Source organism: Stegastes partitus, unplaced genomic scaffold, assembly GCF_000690725.1.
Source record: "Stegastes partitus isolate 25-593 unplaced genomic scaffold, Stegastes_partitus-1.0.2 Scaffold127, whole genome shotgun sequence".
NCBI lineage: Eukaryota > Metazoa > Chordata > Actinopteri > Pomacentridae > Stegastes > Stegastes partitus.
The window spans coordinates 552157-573659 of record NW_007577858.1 but is presented as its reverse complement, the minus strand read 5'-3'; the positions used below and the strand labels follow the sequence as shown (position 1 = coordinate 573659).

Genomic DNA, 21503 nt, shown 5'->3' with positions numbered 1-21503 from the left:
GGAACTGTACTCCAATAGAACCAGGAAAAGGGCAGGGAACATCATCACAGACCCCACTCATCCTGGTCATAAACTGTTCTCCCTCCTCCCCTCTGGCAGGCGATACAGAGTCCTGCAGACTAAAACCACCAGACACAAAAACAGCTTTTATCCCACTGCCATAACCCTACTGAACAGCTGAGCCACTCCAAGCCGCAACTGCTATTTGCACTTCCATTTTGCACTAATGTACATATACCTTTTTCTACTAGATGTGTAAATTCTTGTATATATTTGTCTTATCTTGTTTAATTTTTTATTAATATTTATTATATTTTCTTCTTTTCTTTCTTTAGTTATTTTATTTTTAAATTTTCCTATTTCTATTATTCGTGCAAATTCCTGGGGCGACACCAACAGCCGAAACCAAATTCCTTGTATGTTGTGTACGTACTTGGCCATTAAAGCTGATTCTGATGTGATGTTCAGCCACCACCTTCAGTGAACCTCTTACTCATTTGTAAATAGTGAAAACAACAGAAACTTTTAGACATTAACTGTTTAAGTTTTAATAGTCACTTACATCTTTGATATTTTGTGAAAACACCGATCATGTAAGCAGGTTTATCACTGAGGATTACTAGGCCATCTTGTGATTGACTGGAAAACAAAAACCATAAAACATAAAGTGCCTACCCTAGCTTCCATAACAATATAACTTGTACTTGGGCAAACATACCTAATTTACTGACACCACAAGTTAGTATTTGTAAAAAAAAATTTCAAGTCACCAGAAACGTAATAAATTAACATTTCAACGCTTTATGTTGGAGTTTGTGATATTCTAGGTTTTAACAAAAAAAATTTCACTTTTACTGCACGTGTGTAGTAATTCCAACTATCCAATATCGACCCCCTTAAATACAAGTTATCTGAATTGTAGTGTAAAAAATAGAATCTGTCAATCCCTAATAAAAACTTAAGTAGAAAACTGCAATGTAAAAAATTGTTCATTGACATGTTTGTTGAGTTATTCACAAACTCCAACAAGGTGGAATCAAGACATACATTTTTCTAGAAGTTGACAAACCAGTAAAAGAATCAGTGGTGGCTTTTACATCTTAAAAAGAAAAAGCTAAAAATGTTACTGACCAAACTGCTCATTACTCCATAACCAGTGGATGTGAACACCCGTGCAGCTAATCTACGCTCTCTACGCTGTCTTTTTGATCAGTGGGCAAAAACTTCATTTCAGTACGAGCTGCTCCCTCAAGATGATCAATAACCATTTGAGCTCTTTCTTTTTCTGTCCTGCCCCTTATTTGTACAAACCTTCCAATATCATCTATCCACTCATTTAGCGTCAATGAATCTGCATTGTCCACTTTTCCAGAGAAAGTTAACAGTTTTCTGTCTTGCTGCACGTATACTACAGGGTCACATCTTACAGTCATTTCAGGTTCACCTCTGGCCACTCCTTTTGATGTTGAAGGCCTCTCTGTATCCACAGGTGTGGCTCTCAAAGTCCTCAGTTTAGTTTCCAGTTCCTTTATCCACTGGGCCATCGCTTGCTTCTCGGTGTCTTCCATCGTTACTGCTCCTCTGGAAGAATGTAGTGGTAATCCTGTGCTGGTGTGTTTATCTCAGTATGAAAACCACCAACTGTTCCTGCTGTCCTTAAAAAATACAGAAAAACTAAACAAATATAGTCACTTCCTTATTTGATCCTGCTGACAACACCTGTAGCACCTGACACCACAGGTCAAACATGGAACAGATCACAGACCAGGGAATGCAAGTCATAACATCAGTGTTTATTGTTCAGGGCACAAAATTCATAAAATCACAATCCTCTTTGTCCGAGTGGGGTCTAATCTGTACCATCGAGACCGGTTCCACATGAGCCCGAAGAACCCAAAGTGAAGCTCACTGCTCTCTAAAAAAGCCACTGCATATCAAGTAGCACTGCACTTAATTCACTCGTGCCTACAACCATCACACTAAAGTCGGGTCTCACGCTACCGGAGATCGAGGCTGATCATTACATACCGCGGATCTCAATAAGGAAGTGAGGAAAATAAACAAAATAATTAACAGAAAAAGAAAAAAAAGAGTGTTAGTCCGCTCTCACACAATGCATCCCACTTCTTTTCATCGAGGAGCCCTGCAAGGCCGAGCGGACTAACACAAACAAAACCTAGAAACAAAACCAGAAAAGGACAGCAGGAAACAGTACCATTTCAATGGATAATCACTGCAAAGCACAAACATTGAATAACACAATTTGTTAAGTAAATGAAGGACTAAACACACCAAAATCAGAATAAAACACCCTTTAATAAACATCCTTTAAAAACCCATACCTGTTACGTCGGCATCTATAAAGCACACCTCAGCTCCTATAAATGAACTACCCCTAAAATAGAAGACATCTTACCACAACTCACAGCTGAAGCCTCGTGTCTGTCTGGCCTCACACAGAAAATCATCAGCACCGCCCTCCTCACTTGACTCACTTTATTGTTGCCTGGCCCAATCAGAGGCAGACATGGAAGACTACCAGGTGCCACTGGTTACACTTAATATCGTGCGTTGCGACACTGGCGCCTTGGAAATAATAGGTGGATTGTTACAAGTTATTCCCAGTGTTGGGCACGCTACTTTTAAAAAGTAATTAGTTATAGGTCCTAGTTACTTCTCCAAAAAAGTAACTGAATTAGTCACTAAATCCCTCCACTATAAAAGTAACTAGTTACCAGGGAAATTATTATTGTGTTACTTTTTTAAATTTTTTTTTTAAAGTTTAAATATGGACCTTGTGGGAGGAAGCTGGAGAACCTGGAGAGAACCCACGCTGCACAGGGAGAACATGCAAACTCCACGCAGAAAGATCCCGGGTGTCCTCACCGGGATGCCAACCGGCGACCTTCTTGCTAACCACTGTGCCAGCTTGCAGCCCCAAACACTAGACAATGCACGAAAATTTAGACTGTTACTCACAGATTGTTTAAAATTATTTTTTTTCAAGAGCACTTACATTTTGGTTACACCTCAGATCAAACCCCAGCTGGGCCTGGGACTTACTGATCAGTAACATTCAACACTAATCATCCTCAAAGTAGCATGGCTCTCCAGCCGCTAATCAGTCAACTACATTATTACATTAACAAAAAACACTTATCTGGAACATTGGAGGAATCAAACAAAAACTCAAAACAAACTCAATTTCTATTTGGCCCAAGAAGACAGATATAAATTGGGAGAACATCTCTTGCTATCAGAGAAGCAAAGCAAAGACAGACCATGACCAAAATACAGACTCATCCTTGAGTAGTTACCCTGATACATAGACCAGTGAAGCATACTGGTTTGGACTGAAGTGAAACTGAATACACAACCGTGATCACAGTGTGAATAGAAACCATTTTATCTATGAAGGGGACGTGTAAGTCCAGTCATCCTGAAATTGAAGCTTCAAAGTGAAATCTGGGAACATTTCAATCTATCACATAACCATACAATTTATTGGACTAATAAACTCAAAGGTCCACTGTTTTGGAACGTCGCTACACACTAGACAGGCTTCAGAGTCACTGTTTTTACCACTGTAATCTTCACACAAAGCAGGTCAGAGTTTTGAAAAGACACATTCACATCTGCAAAGCCAAGCCCAAGGCAAGTGCTCATTTCAAAGAAAAAAAAGATTCAGCATGGTTAAGCAAAAGATCCACACCACTGTTTGTTAAAAAGCTGTAGAAGCTCTGTTTATTGTGTCTTTTGTATTAACATATTTTACAAAAACTAGATTTACAGAAATTATCCACAACTGAACCATTCTTGATTTAGGCACAAAAATCCAGGAAAGCTCAGTCCAAAAAATATTTCAGTTTTGATTAAATAAGTAATGGTTATGAAAGGTAACCCATGAATAGGAAAATATATCATGGATTTAAGTAGCTGAATGACAAACTGAAAATGAAAACAGAAACAGTTCCTTTTTTTGTTTGTTTTTACATTTTGACTAATTGAAATCTAAAACCTAAACTCTATATTATATCTTCTTACAACACCTCCAAACAGAGTTTGAGCAATAAAAAGAACACGCAATAAAAGATCACAACACTTCAGCTTTTAGTGGAAGTTTGTGGGCTGTTCTTTGGGATAAAGTGGAAGGAAACAAAAGCACTTGTCTAGATTCATGCATAACTCACCCCAAACTGTCCTTTGCACTGTAATGACAGAAATGAAACACATATAATACACACAGTCTCCACATTTGTGTCCATTGATATGTCTCAACCAGCTACAGGTTCTGTGAAATTTAAATACCCAAAAAGCTTCAAGGGCCCCATCCATGCTGTATATTGCTGTACATAACCTGTGAGCGGAGGATGATTATGTTCCCCGCTGATTTTTCAGTTAGCACTCCTCAGTGAAAGTCAACACAGGCCGCAAAATTAAAACAACCTAAAAATTACTTCATAAAGATTCTCTGTCATTCCAGTTGTAGAATATCTAGAAGTATTAAGTCGAAGTCAACGAGATTTGCTGACAAGTATTGTTTTGGAACATGAGCAAGAGGCTTTACCATTTCTACCGGAAGAACAGGAGCTTCACTGATAAAACCGATAAAGCCTCTCGAATGTCAAAACATCTTCAAAATACAATGCAGCAATCCCAGCTGATTATGACTTAACTATTTTAGCATACCTCATAAAACGGTAGACAAAAATAATCAAAAGTCCCATATTCAACAGAAAAAAAAACATATTTGAACTGCTCATCAGCAGAGGGTAATTTAAGAAAGACATTAAGGATAACACCCAGTGTCCCAGTACAAAATGTAATACATCCTCTTTTGCTGCCTATGCATCTTAATTGAGCAGTATTGGAAAAAAAATAAGATTAACATGCCTACTTGCCCCTCTTGTTAAATAACAAAACGCAAACAGTTTGCAACGGGTGATATTACACATGTAATACAGAACAACCCATGCGGGTCAAAAACACTTTGTTTGCAGCATTACTTTGATAGAAACATTCATATTTGACAGAAAGGCTGAACAATACTAAAGTGACATTCTCTTACACCGAGGTAAGAAAGAAAAACATGGTGTTATTTTGCCTACACTTAATTCACAGCTGTAACTCAGGAAATAACACACAGCTACATCAGATGAGTTTCTCCACCCAAAATACGGAGCTTTCTGCCATGAGCAAAACCAGTGAAAAAACATCTGATGAAAGGAAAACAAAGACCCATAGAGTAGCTTTATCTAGCGATGACACCTTCAAACCCTTTTCGTAAAATATCTTTTTGTAATCGTCTTCTGAATGCAAAGCATGCTCATTTTTGACAGCCAGTTCAAACCATGACAGATACTGTCTATTTAAGCTGGTGGTTGCAATGTGTGGCACGTGAATAAAGGGCAATGCAACCTTGCATTTTCTTGATTTGCACCCGTCAATATATATAATGCTCCAAATACTCAGGCTGGAATCAATGTTGCAGACGCCCAGTACAATAGTCTCATGTTTTTTAGGCCGCCAAAAACAGTCCACAGGCCATGTCTGCAATGCTTTTTACTTATAGTTTTGAATAGGTGATGACCACTGACTACACCAAATGGGGTAAAGTTGAAATAGCTCTGTCGGTGCTTCTTGGGATGATCCTGCGGTCGGCTCTCCTGCTAAAGCCAATCTCTATATCAGGGTAAAGGGTCTTGTTGGGTTTGCATGCGTCTCTCTGCGGCTGCTGCCATGGTTCTACGCCTCAGGATATTTGAGTCCAAATCTGGGACAATGTCCTCTTCCAGTCCAGGCAAATCCTCATCCTGATCATCTGGACTCTTGTTCAGATATCTCCTACAAAGAATCAGAGAACACATAGGGAGATAGCCATTGTATCAGAAAATCTGAAAAAGCTGACGACCAGGAATTCTTACCATTATCAAACAATTATCTAAAACACCTTTCAACTTAAGACTAGATCATTCTAACCTATTCACTATCGTACAGTAACTGCTGAGTAAAGAAACACCTTCAACATGTTATTTGTCCTGTCTTCCTGGCTCCTAGACCAGGGCTCCATAATAACATTTCTACTAAAAATCATTTTAAAAAATTATCTTACCATCCCTTACTATGAAGTAGGAAACTACAAACTGCAGTGTACCAACCTTCGTGCTTGCTGAAGCATCTCTTCTTTTCTCTGCTTTAACATCTTCTGCCTCTCTTCAGCCGACTTAGAGAAACGACCTCCTCTGACCTCCATGTTGTCTGCCTCACTGAGGCCCTGCTCAGCTGCTCCACTAGGCCCTGCCTCTTCATCTGGTGCAGGGTTCACCTGTATAGGGGCGCGCTCTATGGCCTAAACAAGAAACACAAACATATATGTGACAGTTTGCTGCAATCTGCAGTTCAAGTAAACCATTTTTTTTAAGAAAGTGATCAATGGAGAGCAATGCAGTCAAACAGTGACACATTTTTTTGAAAAATCGATAGGGTGTTGTGTTAAAAAAACAACAACAACTCAGCATTTATCATAAGGGTAGATCGTTAAGACTGGGAATGCCACTGCCTTTAACCTTCACCCTACAGTTGACTAACCTGTGTTGGGAAAGGGACCTGGATGCGTCCTTCCAGGATGTTGTCAGTGGTGACCTCCACAGAGCGGGTCAACTGCAGGTCCTGCATTACCAGGTAGGAGGGCACCTGAGGGAACATCTCCTGAATCTGATGCGCCTGACAACCACAAGGTACACCCGGAAAACAGAATCAGTGGAAGGTTTTCTTTTTTTTGCTTGTTTTTTAAAAAATATTATGAAGACCAACACAATATAAAGTATACAAGTACAACAAGTTATACATTATTCGTGATATCAAGTGTAACACTAATCTCCTTTTTTTGTTAAAATATGTTCAATTGAATCTGTCACTGAAGTAGTTCAAATGGTTGTCACTACATCATCAGACATGTATCAGGAACCTAAATACCATGCTGTCAAAGAAATAATGGTCAGAGCATTTGGGCCTTAGTACGCAGCCATAGACACCATCCACTAGCGAACGGCAAGCCCAGGAGAGGAGCCCAGGAGAGAGGCTCAGGAAAAACTGATAGCAGTAGTGGCCTTATGCAAATAAAGTATCAAAAAACTGTCAGAAATTGTCTACGCTGAAATTACTCTATGTGTTTCATCTTTCAGAAGTTCAAAACAGCTTAGTCAGATGGTAAACGTGAACTCACCATGGCCATAAGCTGGGAGTTGTTGGCCTGAGCGATGCCCAGTATGTTTGTAGTGTGCATTACTTCTACTGAGAAACTGGGCAGCCAGCTAGCAATGCGAGATCCTGTAAGAAGAAGGTATGGATTTTATACTTTTCACACAACCCACCAGTGATAGGTAACTTAATAACCAGACTGATCCTTGGATTGATGTCCAGCAGACCTACCATCAAAGTGGAAGAAGTGATTGTGTTGGTTGATATGTGGTCTAGCGTCTGGAGCAGCTCCGACTGGGCCAATATTCTCCTCTAAGCCTCCGCCCTGTGGTTGGTTTCTCGCCTGGCCCCCATCCCCATTAATGTTCAGGGATGTCCGGCATGTAGGACATGATGTGTCCTGTTCAAGCCATGAGCGCAAACAAGAGCTGCAAACACACAAACCACCATAAAAGTTAATCATTATATTACAACATTTATTTGTACAAAAATTTTACTTTCATTTTAGGGCCCCAGCTGCCTGCTATTCCTGAAGTCTCTCTTTGAGCCATCTTTATTCAGGTAATTAAAGAAAACTTCACACATACACACTCACAGGTCAGAGCTGCAGTAATTCCTGCATGGACTGTAAAATACATAGAAACAGCAACTTCCTTACTTGTGGAAGAGATGGCCGCAGGGTAGTTTGCGCGCTGTCAACATAGTATCCCAGCAGATGGCGCAATCATCATCATTAGCTGCCAGCTCCTCTGCAGTAGCAACAGCAAATCTGTGCAAAGTCCACAGTATATGCAAATATTTAGGGAACAAGTAATGATCAACAGGACATAGGAAGAATTCATTGGAGGAAAAAAGTGGGTTCAAAAAACAGAATCACAAAAGAATAACGTAAACATTTTATTTTTTTAAAAAACAGTCAAATCAGAACATATTATCACCTGGCCTCCATGTTGTTGATGACACGAAGGTAGTTCTTGTGTCGGCGGACACGGCGCTGGACCTCATGGAAGAGATAGCGCAGCTGCATGAAGATAACCAAGCTTGCCATGGACAGCCAGATGTTTCCAAAGAGCTAAGGAGAGAAATGTTGACAGAAAAAGTGGAAGATTAGGGGCATATAAAAAGACGCAGGGACGGGGACTAAATGTTTGGAATGCGACAAGCCTACACCCATTTCTGTGTCTTACCAGCATATGGATATGGTGCATGAGGTCCAGAAACAGCATAGCCAGCTCCATTATGAAGTCTGTGTAGTAGACATACGTTCCCTTACTCTCCCAAGTCCCTGGATGGTTCAAATCCCACAGATGGATGGAGTACCTGAGGGGTGAGACAGAAGTCTTTCAGGTCATGAAATATTGATGACATTTAGAGTGTAGTGGTAAGTGAGAAATCAATGCATGAAACAATTGTGCAAACACATATGATACTATAATGCAGACAAGATGGCCATCAGTAAGATGAGACAGCAATATTCTGAGTAACTAAGAAAACCTGGCAAAGATAAAGTAATAATTGCCACATAATGTTTCTGATGTATTAAACCTTTAAGCCAAGATGCATGTTTAATGTACAGTAGTGAAATAATCTAACCAAAATAACAACAAACCAAAATAACAACAGAAAACAATAACATCTTTTCAGGAGGTTAGTCACCTCAAACATGCAAAAGCAACAGCAGCAAAAACAAAATGTCAAACTAAAGTTACTGTATAACTGCACTGGCTGAATAGACTTGGTATGAGTGGCTGTAAAGTACTAATTACTCTCTAGGACAAAGAAGCCTTTCACACTAGAGGAAAACAAACAGTGTTGCTAAGATTACCTCCTGATTCTAAATTTGCACTGGCTATGTCATCCAAACTGCTGCAGTCTGTGCATGTGCATGCGTGTAAAGAGGCTTTAAACAGACTTACCGCATGATGACATGCCCTGTGCGTACAGTCACCAGCAGACACTGAGGAAAAACGTACATGTGAGAGTGAGGCAAGTCTTCTAGTCTGCTTTCCATACAGTCTAATACCAAATATGACATTACAGTGAACTTTAAAAAGACCATCTAAAAGAAATAGTTCAAAATCCACTGTACTTTGAATGCTGACAGTTTTTTTTTTGTTTTTTAAAATCATTCTTTCGTTTAATATCACACTAAATCTTACATAATCCCTTCTGGAAACAGCTTCTGTATCATATAATAGTTTCTTTTTCCCCCAAACAAAAAGCACAGTTGTAAAGTGAAAACACTGATAGTGCTTCCACTTCATCAGCTAGTCATAAGTATAAGAAGCCAGAATGCACAACACCAGGGAACTGAAACTGACACACTTAAATTAAAAGCAACTAATATCAATGCTATCAACTACATCTGTGCTCTTCATGTCATAATGAATATGTGTTGCATCAGACAAACCACTAAAAGCGCAACTAAACGTTACACAACACAACAATGATTCTGCAAAATGTGACCACTGTGTGAAAACTATTTTGTCTTATGGGGGGACTTTTTTTTCTTGCTTCAAGACATGAGGCATGTCTTTTTCAGTAAATACTTTGATAAAACGAAATGCAGTTTTTGCTTTCAACATGGTTTGGAAATATGCAAAGAATCACCAAAAATATAAAGGCCAAGAATCTTGGTTTTAAACAAGAATTAAGAGGCAGTTTTTGAAAGTAATGACCTATTTACTCAACTCTATTCAAGGTCTAGGGTGACCTGACAGCCATGTGGTCAGGGTTCATATCACATAAACACAAATGCCATCAACAATAAGTCCCTGGTTCAATTCCCAACCACCTGCCTACTCTTTTTCACCATATATCCTGTCTGTCTTAATTGCTCTTATTTAATATAAATAAATCAAATAATAAATTTACCATAAAAAAGACATAGCTTAAATGTAGACAATAACATGTAAATGGATATGCCCAAAGAAAACCTTAAAAGATGTAAAGACTTCACAATCACATGTGCAAAGTGTGGTCACAATTTCTTTGTCCACATAGCAGGACTCATTTTTTATGCAGTTATGACTACAGATTCTCACCTCAGCTGCCATAAAGGAGAGGGTGTGCATGCCATGGGAAGCTCCCAGCAGACCACACACTACAGCCAGGCCACAACAGTCCAGGAGCAGGGAGACCAGCAGACAAAGTACTCGCACATGGCTGTTCATAGGAGTGGAGGGGGAGAAAGACAGCTGTAGGGACAAAGATGCAAGTTATGAGTATACTGTGTTCTTTGCAGATGTCTCTCACTTCTAAAGCCCTGAGCTTTTGTGGGATGTTTTTTTTTAGAGATCCTGTGTTGGTTGGGGGGAATGTTGCTCATGTAGCCCTGTACAAATACAGTTGACTAGTTGTAACTATTTATAAACTTATAAAGAACATCCTTAGGCAAAGGATGTACAACAAGCATATTGTTTTTATGCTTACAATTTCATAGTATAGATTACTTGGTCTGTCCATGGGAAACCGCTAAATGACATACAAACAACGCGGTTAAAAACAGGAACATTCCTACATCAAAATAAAGAAAAGTCAAACCTCAAAGAACATACTTGTTGATACATTGCTGTGCAACACTTAATATGGGGCTCAGTAACGTACTCAAAGAGCACTTTTGCTGTAGTAACTTGAGGGGGAAAACATGCTTGAATTTTACCCTTCCAAATGTACACAACCATTTAAATCAATAAATACCCCACACACAAACCCTAAACATCAATGTGATGTCAAAACACTGTTTAAGACTGCAAACTGACAGCTGACACCGTCCAGCAAGTACAGAATACAACTTAAGGCTAATTACAAAAGAGCAGCTGAGGAACAAAAACAGGTTTTCAGTTCTACCCTGCAAAGTTTCATCATTATCTGTAGCCGTTTAATCTATATGTGTTATCTGTACCCCAAAGCTGGAACCCGCAGTGACAAGGAAACAGGAAGGAAGACAGCTGGGTGAGCACAACTGACTAAGAACATGAATAAAAGTGGATCTACGGTCAAAGCTGAGAGAAAGGAACAAAGATTACCACACAACTACATGTTTAAACACCGGCACAAGCTATTCAAAGAAACGGGTCTATTTTCACATAAACACGAGCAGAAATTACTTTCTGGTGTCAGTAAGCATTACATCATAGCTAACATACAAACTTAAAGTCAATTTTAAATGTGACTGCTTGCAAGAAGGCAATTAAATTTGATATTTTGTTTTCCCCAACATGCAGAGCACAGTCTGATACAAGGATATGTCAATGTTGCCACTGAAACTGTATCAGTAGTCAAACATGCCAGCACAAGGAACTATTAATAGATCCGGAGGTGAAAAGAGTACAGTTGTGCTCAAGACTTTTTGGTGGCATTGAGCTCACCTTTTAAAAAGGTCGCTATAGAGTGTGTGTAGGTTTGTTTATTAGGAGTCATCCAATGCCAGGTGTTTTATTACTCTGCATTTACTCTCAGTCCTCACGGGTAACAAGCCAGCTGCAAAAAAATGTAGGTCTAGTCCTATCATGTTAACTGTGTAACCTATATAGGAACCAGTTTTATATAGAGGGATTAAACCCTCCTATTTCCTTCAAATTTGTTTTATCCTTGGGTTTAATTTGACCCTAGCAATTAAACCTCAAGAAAACATCGTAATTAAAATTGTTAGCCAAGTTTATGTGTAAATAGCCCTCTAAATAAAACTGAAAAAATTATGTCAATGATGTATTTAGAGATTTTAAACACTGAATGGTGTCAAATTGACCCTAAAGATAATCGGACGATTTAAACTTTTTATCAGATGGCCTGTCTTTGTTGTGCCAAACATAGACGTGCTTTCACAGCCTGTACCTATAGAAACATACAGATAACAACACACAAACATGGCGTACATGACACACACTCCTGGCTCTATCTACACATATATATTGATGCTCCTCTTGCATTCCCGCCAACACTTGTATGCTTTACACAAACAAGTCTTGATGTACTCAACAGTGTCAATGAGGCACTTTTTCATTGATGCCATGGTAAAAAGAACAAAACCCTACCAAAATGAGCGCTTCTCCATTTTTGTAGTAAACCCTGTAACATCTCAAAGGAAATAAATAGACAAAGCATGTTCTAAATGTACACTTTTGCAAATAAGCCCTTGATCCTGATACTTGCTCAATGCCATACTGGCTTTTTCCAGTGACCCCAAAAGGAACTCAGGTTTCTTTGTATCTAAAACTTGCTTCTACATAGGAATGGTAATGTGGTAAGAACGTTGGTATCAGTTTCTAGCTGACATTTCTGAAGTGACATGTGCACCCTCCCGTAAAAAGCAACTTTTAGGAGCTTGATAGCTCTATAGTGAGAAGGGAACAATCTACAGATACCCATGACAACAGTGTCCTGTAACTTGACACAGAGATCCTTAGAGAGGTTTCTTTTCCAGACAAATAAGCTTAAAGAGTAGTTCTGTCACTATAAAACTAGATGAACTGACCTAACAATGAATAAAAAAAATCTAATGTTCCATATTTAAAAATCCACAAAATAAATAACTTGCTTCTGATATACTGAAATCTATTCCCTATGATAAGTCCCAGGAAATATTCCAGAGTTTGACATTTGTTACACATCTGGAAGCATATCATTGGTTGATGTAGTTATTCAAATTTGAATTGGCCTGATTCAAAATATTGACTGAAAATTGAGATAAGACAGCATTTGGGCTGTTGTGAATGTCAATAATTCAGTATATTTTTTTATTTTTGTTGTCCAGACCGTGATAAGTATCTAGGTTTGGGGCACTACAAAGTGTGAAAAAACAACAATTTCCTTCACAATACTTACATATTCAAAACGGTCTTTGCAGAGCTGAACCATGAGGTGGAGAAAGACCAGGGCAGAGAACCACAAGCACCACATGACCACCTCCTCCACTGTTTGCACGTTCAATACGCCAAAGATGAAAATAAACTTGTAGAAGATGAAGTTCCAGAACTTATCTTTGAGGTGCTGAGGAATAAACAGAGAGTGGATGAGATGCCTCTTCCTAACAGCTCTATGCTCAGTATAATCTGAAAGTATATTTGGTGCCTCATTTTGAAAGAGGTTTACAACCCCAGACATTTATTATCCTAACAGTACTAAATAAACACTCACCTGCTTCTCACTGACTCTAAGCGGCCCAAACACCACATACTGAATCATTTTAGCAATTAACATCAAGGAGCAGCAGAATGTGTTGACCAACACCTATGAGAGCACAGAGAACAAAGGGACCATTAGTTTCATCATCTTATCACACTCTGCAAACTCATAAAGTTGATGACACTCACCCATACAAAGAGACTGTCAGTCACAAGATACCACAGGACAGTTGTGGCCAGTTCTGTGTTACTAATATCATTGTTTAGATGCTCAAGATCCACTTCAGAGGGAGCTTGTGTTTCATCAGTTTCCAAGGCCCCAAACCCCGGGTCGGTTACAGTGGTGTAGGCGCTGAAGATGCTGCCAGCAAGCAAAGCCACACTCAGTGCTGTGTAGGTCTGCAGGCTGGGCCAAGGAAACCTCTCCAAAAACAGCAGAGGCATTGCAGTGGTCACGGTCCACTTCGAAGTGTGTGAAAATGGTGTCAGTCCAGCAACCTGTGAAGGCAGGCGTGAGTTAGCTCACGTTAGCCAAACTTTACAGAATTATACGTGAACATTACATAACAATGCTAGCATACGATCTGAGCTATTTCGTCTAAACATCTGCTATAGGATTCAACGCTGACTTTGAAATACACGGTTGGGGGAGGACGTAGTACAGAATTATCTTGTTAGTTTATAAGTTAAAATACAAAGGCTAGCCGGAGACGTTGGGTAACGCACTCTCAGTTCCCAGGCGAGGCTAACTTCCCATTAGCTTCTGAGCTGGGAAGGGAGCAAATTACAACCGTATTTAACGCTCGTAGGTGAAGTGTTCAAATGTTAGCATACACCAGCCAAAGAAAGTGAAAAAGGTGGCTCGTCGACCAAACTGGCAACTAATACTCCAGAGCAATACGTTAGTAAAGCCAATGCTAAATAAAGGGAGTTCACGCCCCTGACATTAGTTATTTACCTGGCTAACGTTACCTAATACTAGCTTACTTGTTAGCTCATATTAGCTACGTAGCTAGCCAGTGTTAGCAAGCACCGAACACCAGGCTCGTATTAAATCGTCACTTACAGTTTGTCACAAATTTGGTTAAACACAATATCCAGCGTCCCTTATCGTGTTTAGTGGTGTACTTTTAGTGCTGCAGCACTGAGGCCATCGTAGTTGACAAGCTCGCCATGTTTATTTCGCGGAGCAGGCAGCTGGCTGAAGGCTGGCTTTCTTCTTAGCGCAGGGTAGTAACGTCATCACAACAACTTTAAAGCCACAGTGAATAAAAACATCTTTTCACTTTGACAGCTCAAATAAAAAATATGTTGCATTCTTTTCTAATATTTAGCTTTAATTTCAGTTATGTCCTGGAGAACTATTTGAGGGTATAGAGTTGCTAGAATAGACGAGAAAAAACGCTTCTTTATTTTTGTTGCAAGACAAAATAAAGAAAAAAGAAAAAACTATACTTCACCTAAAATCTACACACATATCACACACTTTATTTAGCTAGATACTGAAACTAACCATCATGTTTTTTTTTCTTGTTTGTTTGTTTTTAAATGCCTGTGAGGGTGTCCTCTTTCTTTAAAAAATAAATAAATAAATAAATACATGTGTTTTAAATGCATTACATTCTGTGGCTGCTGCTCAGCTGGAGTTTTAAGGTTAGGATGGGTTTAAATCTATATTGTCTAGATCAAGGCCACGTGATCACTTTAACCCCATTGATATGTCCTGTGGAAACTACCAACAAACTCCTGTAGAGGCCGCTGTTTCTGAACTGTAGTCTCACTTAAACCTAAATTCAATATAGGAACTTTATTTATACAGGCCAGATGATTTTATTTTTAAAAAGCAAAGCTGCATTGGTACAGTTAAAAAAGTAATTACAATTAGAGAACAGGGTTACATGTTTTTATGATTTACAGCCTATAACTGCAAGTGTAGACTAGTTCCATCACAGTTATCTACTGCAGCAGGTCAAAGGGAACAAAGGTGCAAGTGTGCTATGATGTGATGTAATTGAAATATTTAGAACAATGTCACTTAATCAGCTAGTCAACAATCACAAGGCAACTTGTAAAAAAAAAAAAACTGGGAGGGGAGAGCATTTATCACTTACACACTCATCAGGAACACTCAGTAATGTGTGACATATGCAGCATCAGTTTACAGTAAAAGTGTGGTGGGAGCTGATCTGACAACACATGTGAGTATTTTTTTTCTTTGAATGCTACATTTATTTCAAAATTAATAAATTAGTCTAAGTTGTATGAACCTGCTCTCACAGTTCACTCTATAAACTTCAACTGAACCAGGTCTGCAACAGGCTTAAGTCCAACCTCAGAAACAGCTGCGCCGAGAGGATTTTGGATTCAACAGCTGCTTCACAGCAACTCAGGTGTGAGTCAATACAAGTTTAAAAAATCCTAAAGCTTTAACATACAACTTAGCTAATTACAGATAAAGGCTATAGTTAGTTTTGCAGGCAGGAGCATCTTCAGAGCTTTCTTTTAGTCTTTTAGGATTATGATATCACTACCGATTTTGAAATGACTATGTGCTGTGGCTCAGACATATCTAGATGTATTTGTTTTATCATTCAGATGGACCATTGCTCTTAAATAGATAGTGTAAAAAAATAAATAAAATGGAAAATAAGTATCATAGCAGGTATTTTTCATCAACCATCTCATCTGCTGTTACAGCCTCATTTCAGGAACAGCAATTACTGCAAATGAACATGAAAGGATGACATTTCAGCACAGCCGCAAACTGTGTTGAATTTACTTTGAAAACATGCTGAAAATCCCAAAGTGGTCAGTTTTTCAAGCCACACACAGCTGCAAGGGGAATTCCTACACAGCCTAAATGTATTACAAACTAAAACCACTGTAGACATGACAGTCTGGTGTAAAGCACATCGCCACTGAGGAACTAGGTGGAAAAGTGAGATAATGAAATCGTAAACTCTTACTGCCGGACTTGAGCAACTTCAGTAGAAGTAAGAATTGAAATTGAAAGCATAGTCGTACAGCTCTGCTGTCAGCCTTTCACAAGACGAATATGAGATAACAGGAAAACGTTCCACTGGTCTTCAAATCGAAACTGTGTCAATGGAAGGAGTCATTTACAAAATGAACGATGCTTCATTTCCTTAACAGTATTAACAGCAAACACATGATTGTGAAAATAAAAGATGATGAATGACGAGGGAGGATAGGCTCAAGAATAATTTTGATTATATCCCTTAAACCAAGGGTGTCGAATCCTGGTCCTCGAGGGCCACAATCCTGCAAGTTTTAGATGTTTCCCTCTTCCAACACACCTCATTCAAATGATCAGGATCGTTATCAGGCTTCTGCAGAGCTTGATGATGAGCTGATCATTTGAATCAGCTGTGTTGGAAGAGGGAAACATCTAAAACATGCAGGATTGCGGCCCTCGAGGACCAGAGTTCGACACCCCTGCCTTAAACGGAAAATGACGGTAATAATTAACTACTGAAGTAGATGTCCGTTGAAGGAGAAAAGCGAAATATGGATAATTACTGTCACAAAGCTAGAGATGATTACTTGAGAAGTAGGAAAGTTGAGCCTCTGACAGTGATATGGATTTGAAAAGAACTATGAAAGACCTTTGACTTTTGTGTCGGTCATACAAGATAATTTAATCTACAGATACATAAATACTCAAGTTGTCCCTGACGTGTTCTGTCATATATCAGCAGTAAAGACTCTTACCAACACATGATTAAAGAAAATTCTTATGAATGCCACCAGCTTATGAAAATACATCAAATGGTTAAGAAAGCAAGAAAGTTTATTGGCAAATATCAGTTGATTGACTAATTTCTTGTTGATTGTCCTCTGATTCATGTTCTGAGAGCCACGTCAGTGACGTTCAGAATGCCATGCTAGAAACCTGGTTCCTGTTAAATGTATCCATAAAGGGAAGTGACGCCTTGCTTAAACAGCACTTTGTTTCGTTCTTCATGCAGACACCACAGTCAGCACATACACTCGCAGCATGAACCATTCAGTGGAGCTGTCTTCTTCAGAGGTCCCTGAGGAGTTTGATGGTGGGACAGCAGTGGCTTGTGTGATCCTGGGTCTGTCCTTCCTGGTTGGAGCTCCGGGGAACCTGCTGGTGATCTGGACTATCCTGAGACATGTTAAGCAGCGCTCCCACACTGTAGTGCTCCTTCTGCACCTGGCTGCTTCAGACCTGCTCGTCCTCATCACCCTGCCTCTGTGGATCTACTCTCTGGTCCACTCCTGGGTGTTTGGAGAACATTTTTGCAAGGCCTTGGTGTACATTGTCTATGTGTGCATGTTTAGCAGCATCTTCTTCATCACCCTCATTAGCGTGGAGCGCTATCTAGCCATCTGTCATCCATTTGTGATGATGCGCTGGAAGACCAAGAGCATCATGAACAGATTTCTTGCACTTTTGTGGCTCCTTGCTCTGCTTCTGGGAGTGCCTGCCCTACTGACCCGGGCAGTGGATGAAAGCGATGGAGCTGAGCAGTGTCTTTCCATGGAAATCAGCTCTTTGACCCATGCAATCATCTTCTTATGCCTGGAGATCTTTGGGGGCTTTGTAGTTCCTTTCATCATTCTTAGTGTTTGTTACTGTCTTGTAGCTGTGCAGCTCAGGAAAATGACTTTCAACTCCAAACAGAAATCCATGGTTCTTGTCCACACTGTGGTGATTGCCTTCACACTGTGCTGGCTGCCTTACCACATTATTAACATTATTGATCTGGTTTGCATTCTAGGATCCGGCGCAGAACATGAATGTGTTCCGAAGAGTGTTGTCTTTAGCTCTGGTGCCCTTGTTTTCATCAGCAGTTCAGTGAATCCTGTGTTGTATGTCTTCTTTGCAAGGAACTTCCAAGGCAGTTTTGAGGTGTCCCAACTGGTCAGGCTGTTTCAGGAAATAACTACTCACACAAACAAACTCAGGGAGACGGCAGTACAACAACAGACTGGCCAGATGGCAGCAAATACACAATCAGAGCTGGTGTTGGACTCTCTGTGTGAGAAAAACATTGGGAATCCCTGAAGATGCGATGACAGGAAAATGTGACACACGTCTTTTGCAGTTAATTAGGAGACTACACTTTATTTGATCCAGTGGGACAGTGTGTTGTAATTTATATCATCACCACGTAGTGTACCATCCTGTTGTTGTTTCAGATTGACCCAACACAGCCAAACTTATGATTATGATCTTGTGGTTTTAGGAACATTTATAACTAATGGTTGTTGTTTATACTTTGTTGAAACGTTTTAAAATTTGTACTGTTCAGTGTTGTATAAAGTGGTTTGCAATTATAATTAAAGATTTGTTTGTTGTCCTGCTTGAGAAAAAAAAAGAAAGAAAAAGAAAATGCTCCACATTTCACTTTTAATGATTTAAATGCCTACTTTAAATTAAAATTAAAATACATTTCTTAAAAAATAAATACTGCAGTATTTTATATTAAGCATGAATCAGGTATTCCCACTCAGCCACATGACATAGTCTTTGGAAACACTATAGACTGACGGCTGTAATACCTTTGACTCACATATTTCAAGCATACTCTCTGACCCACTTCTCTCAATGAAAGAACCTCCTCCCTCTGGAATAAAACAACACGAGGGTAGTTTCTACTGCACAACTTTGTAATTTACTAATTTTACGTGCTGTTGTTTTTTTAACCTTGTGAAAACATAAATATAAAATGTGAACATACTTCATATCTGTTTCTGCACAATTTATACCATTAAGCATTCAAAAATAAAATGCTGTGAAAATTTGTAAAGTTTATGTAAAAATATTGTATTTTTTTCTTTTTTGTTGATGCCAATTAAAAGAAATTGTATTGATTGTGTTAATGATTTGTAGTTTTTTTTAATTGTGATGTCTACTACTATATACTTACTTCTACTATAGTGCAGCTCTTGAGTGAAATAAAACACTGAAAATGATCAAGGGCACTAGTTCTAAACCCTTCAGTAATTCTATAATTCTGATGTGACAAACAAAATAATGAACAATCACGTTTTGTAAATAGCTCTTTACCAGATATCTAACAGTGATGCTGTTTTTCATATGAGTCAAATTGAAAACTCTGCAACTTTTGCACATGGCCACTATATGTATTCTAATAATGTTATTATTTCCAGAGAGTTGGTCTCACTGAGGTCATTTCTGTTTTTAATTCATTTCAATTTCTGTCAAAGGATTTATTATATCACTCTTTAAACACTTTTTTTTTAAAACCATAAACCATGACCTGAGGTGAAAAAAAAAGGATTGTGCATGCATGAATCACCTCTGTGTGTCTAAAAAAGCCCAGAGAGGAAACCCTGCTCTTGTGCAGTCTATACTTAAAGGGAAGTGAAGACTTACTTGTACAGCAATTTGTCTTTCTTTTCATGCAGACACCACAGTCAGCACATACACTCGCAGCATGAACCACACAGCTGAGCTTTCTCCTCCAGAGGAAATGGCCCCTGAGGAGTTTGATGGTGGAACAGCAGTGGCTTGTGTGATCCTGGGTCTGTCCTTCCTGCTTGGAGCTCCAGGGAACCTGCTGGTGATCTGGACTATCCTGAGACATGTTAAGAAGCGTTCCCACACTGTGATCCTCATCCTGCACCTGGCTGCTGCAGACCTGCTTGTCCTCATCACCCTGCCGCTGTGGATCTACTCCCTCGCCCACTCCTGGGTGTTTGGAGAGGCCTCCTGTAAAGCCATGGTGTTCATGATCAACGCCTGTATGTATAGCAGTGTTTTCCTCATCACCCTCATGAGTGTGGAGCGTTTCGTGGCCGTGCGCTATCCCTTCGCCTCGGCTGACTGGAAGAGAAAACAAGCTCTGAATAAAGTACTGCTGGCTCTGTGGATTGCGGCTTTCTTGTTCAGCATACCTGTCATCCCAACTCAGGTTGTGGAGAAGGATTCAGATGGGGAGCACTGTCTGTATCGTCTGTACACCTCTGTGGCCCAGGAGCTGGTGTGTGTGCTGCTAGAGACGCTGGTGGGCTATATAATACCCTTCTCCATCCTTGTGGTCTGCTATGGCTGCCTCTGCAGCCGGATTACTCAAATGACCTTCAAGTCCAAACGCAAGTCCACTGTTTTGATTTTCAGTGTAGTGATTGCATTTGGCATTTGTTGGACACCTCATCAGATCGGAAATATCCTTTCACTCATCATCCTGGCCACTGAGGACTCCTTCAGTGATGCAGCACAAAATCTGGAAAGTGTCAGGAGCACCATGGCTTTTGTCGCTGGAGCCATGGTCTTCATCAGCAGCACCATTAACCCCATTCTCTACATGTTCGCAGCTCGCTCCTTCAGGAGCTCCCTGCGAGACACCGGCATCCAGAAGCTCTTCCGCCACATCTCCAGCACCTCCCCAGGTGAGGGAAATAGAGAGGTGTCCTTTGTGTCCAAGAGACAGAGCAACCAGACCAACAGCTCACATTGTGTGTCTGAATCGAAAGACCAAATGAGTGTGCTAATAAAAATGTGTGAAAATAATCCATCCTGACACTGAAATTGTTCGAGGTAGTGTCTGTGCTCTGTGTGTCTGTGTAGATATTTCATTGTACGTAGTATTCATTTTCTAAATGAAAGCAATTTTACCTGAAATGAAGCTAATTTTCTATGAAATTACAGCAGATGAACAAGATATCTGAGTTTGGCTGTTCAATGCTTGTCCAACTTTGTGAATTACCTATTTTACATGTTTTGTTTGTTGTTGTTTTTTTAAATTGTGAACATGTATTTATAAAAATGTTATATATTACATATGTTATATCCTTTTCTTTCTTTTCTTTACAATTTATGCCATTTAGCATTCAAAAATAAAACAAGTAATTAGATATGAAAAAGACTCAGTGTGAAGTTTATGTAAAAATATTTTTTTTTATTTTTTAGCTTTATAGTTTGTTTTGGGGGGGAGGGAGAAATGGTATTGATGATTATGTTATTGATTCAGAACTTTTTCTTTTTTTTTAAATTTGCCTGTGGGAACATTATTAAACAAAGGACAGCAGGTTTTCTGTTCTGTAATCCTGTGTGCACCACTTCTTTTTTATACCTATATATATACATGTATTTTACCACAGAAAAAAGTTCACGCAGGCCTGTCAGGACAGCTGTCTTGATGAAGATACGGCTTTAAAAAT

General features: G+C 39.4%; 3 protein-coding genes across 3 annotated transcripts; 2 read left to right on the top strand and 1 right to left on the bottom strand.

Annotated features, from left to right (window-relative positions):
- Positions 1 to 3715: 3715 nt before the first annotated feature.
- LOC103354961 (E3 ubiquitin-protein ligase AMFR) lies at positions 3716 to 14546 on the bottom strand. The gene is made up of 14 exons (XM_008278583.1): positions 14392 to 14546; positions 13515 to 13823; positions 13339 to 13431; positions 13027 to 13191; positions 10245 to 10397; positions 9117 to 9157; positions 8388 to 8520; positions 8139 to 8272; positions 7859 to 7969; positions 7432 to 7628; positions 7226 to 7329; positions 6589 to 6723; positions 6159 to 6349; positions 3716 to 5844 (listed from the first exon to the last, which is right to left on the bottom strand). Exons 2-14 carry the CDS (start codon positions 13767 to 13769, stop codon positions 5688 to 5690), a joined length of 1869 nt encoding a protein of 622 aa, XP_008276805.1. The 5' UTR covers positions 13770 to 13823; positions 14392 to 14546; the 3' UTR covers positions 3716 to 5687.
- On the top strand, positions 9437 to 21123 carry LOC103354963 (leukotriene B4 receptor 1). Its single transcript, XM_008278585.1, has 2 exons — positions 9437 to 9449; positions 19762 to 21123. Exon 2 carries the CDS (start codon positions 19778 to 19780, stop codon positions 20861 to 20863), a length of 1086 nt encoding a protein of 361 aa, XP_008276807.1. The 5' UTR covers positions 9437 to 9449; positions 19762 to 19777; the 3' UTR covers positions 20864 to 21123.
- Positions 17336 to 19199, top strand: LOC103354962 (delta-type opioid receptor-like). The gene has a single exon (XM_008278584.1). The coding sequence runs from the start codon at positions 17344 to 17346 to the stop codon at positions 18379 to 18381; it is 1038 nt and encodes a 345-aa protein (XP_008276806.1). The 5' UTR covers positions 17336 to 17343; the 3' UTR covers positions 18382 to 19199.
- Positions 21124 to 21503: the final 380 nt, after the last annotated feature.

Coding starts and splice junctions, on each gene's coding strand:
- LOC103354961 (XM_008278583.1), bottom strand. CDS start 13,769: ATGCCTCTGCTGTTTTTGGAGAGGTTTCCTTGGCCCAGCCTGCAGACC. Junction 13,192..13,338: donor TTAGAGTCAGTGAGAAGCAG/GTGAGTGTTTAT, acceptor TTTATTCCTCAG/CACCTCAAAGATAAGTTCTG. Junction 10,398..13,026: donor GCAAAGACCGTTTTGAATAT/GTAAGTATTGTG, acceptor TTGTCCCTACAG/CTGTCTTTCTCCCCCTCCAC.
- LOC103354962 (XM_008278584.1), top strand. CDS start 17,344: ATGAACCATTCAGTGGAGCTGTCTTCTTCAGAGGTCCCTGAGGAGTTT.
- LOC103354963 (XM_008278585.1), top strand. CDS start 19,778: ATGAACCACACAGCTGAGCTTTCTCCTCCAGAGGAAATGGCCCCTGAG.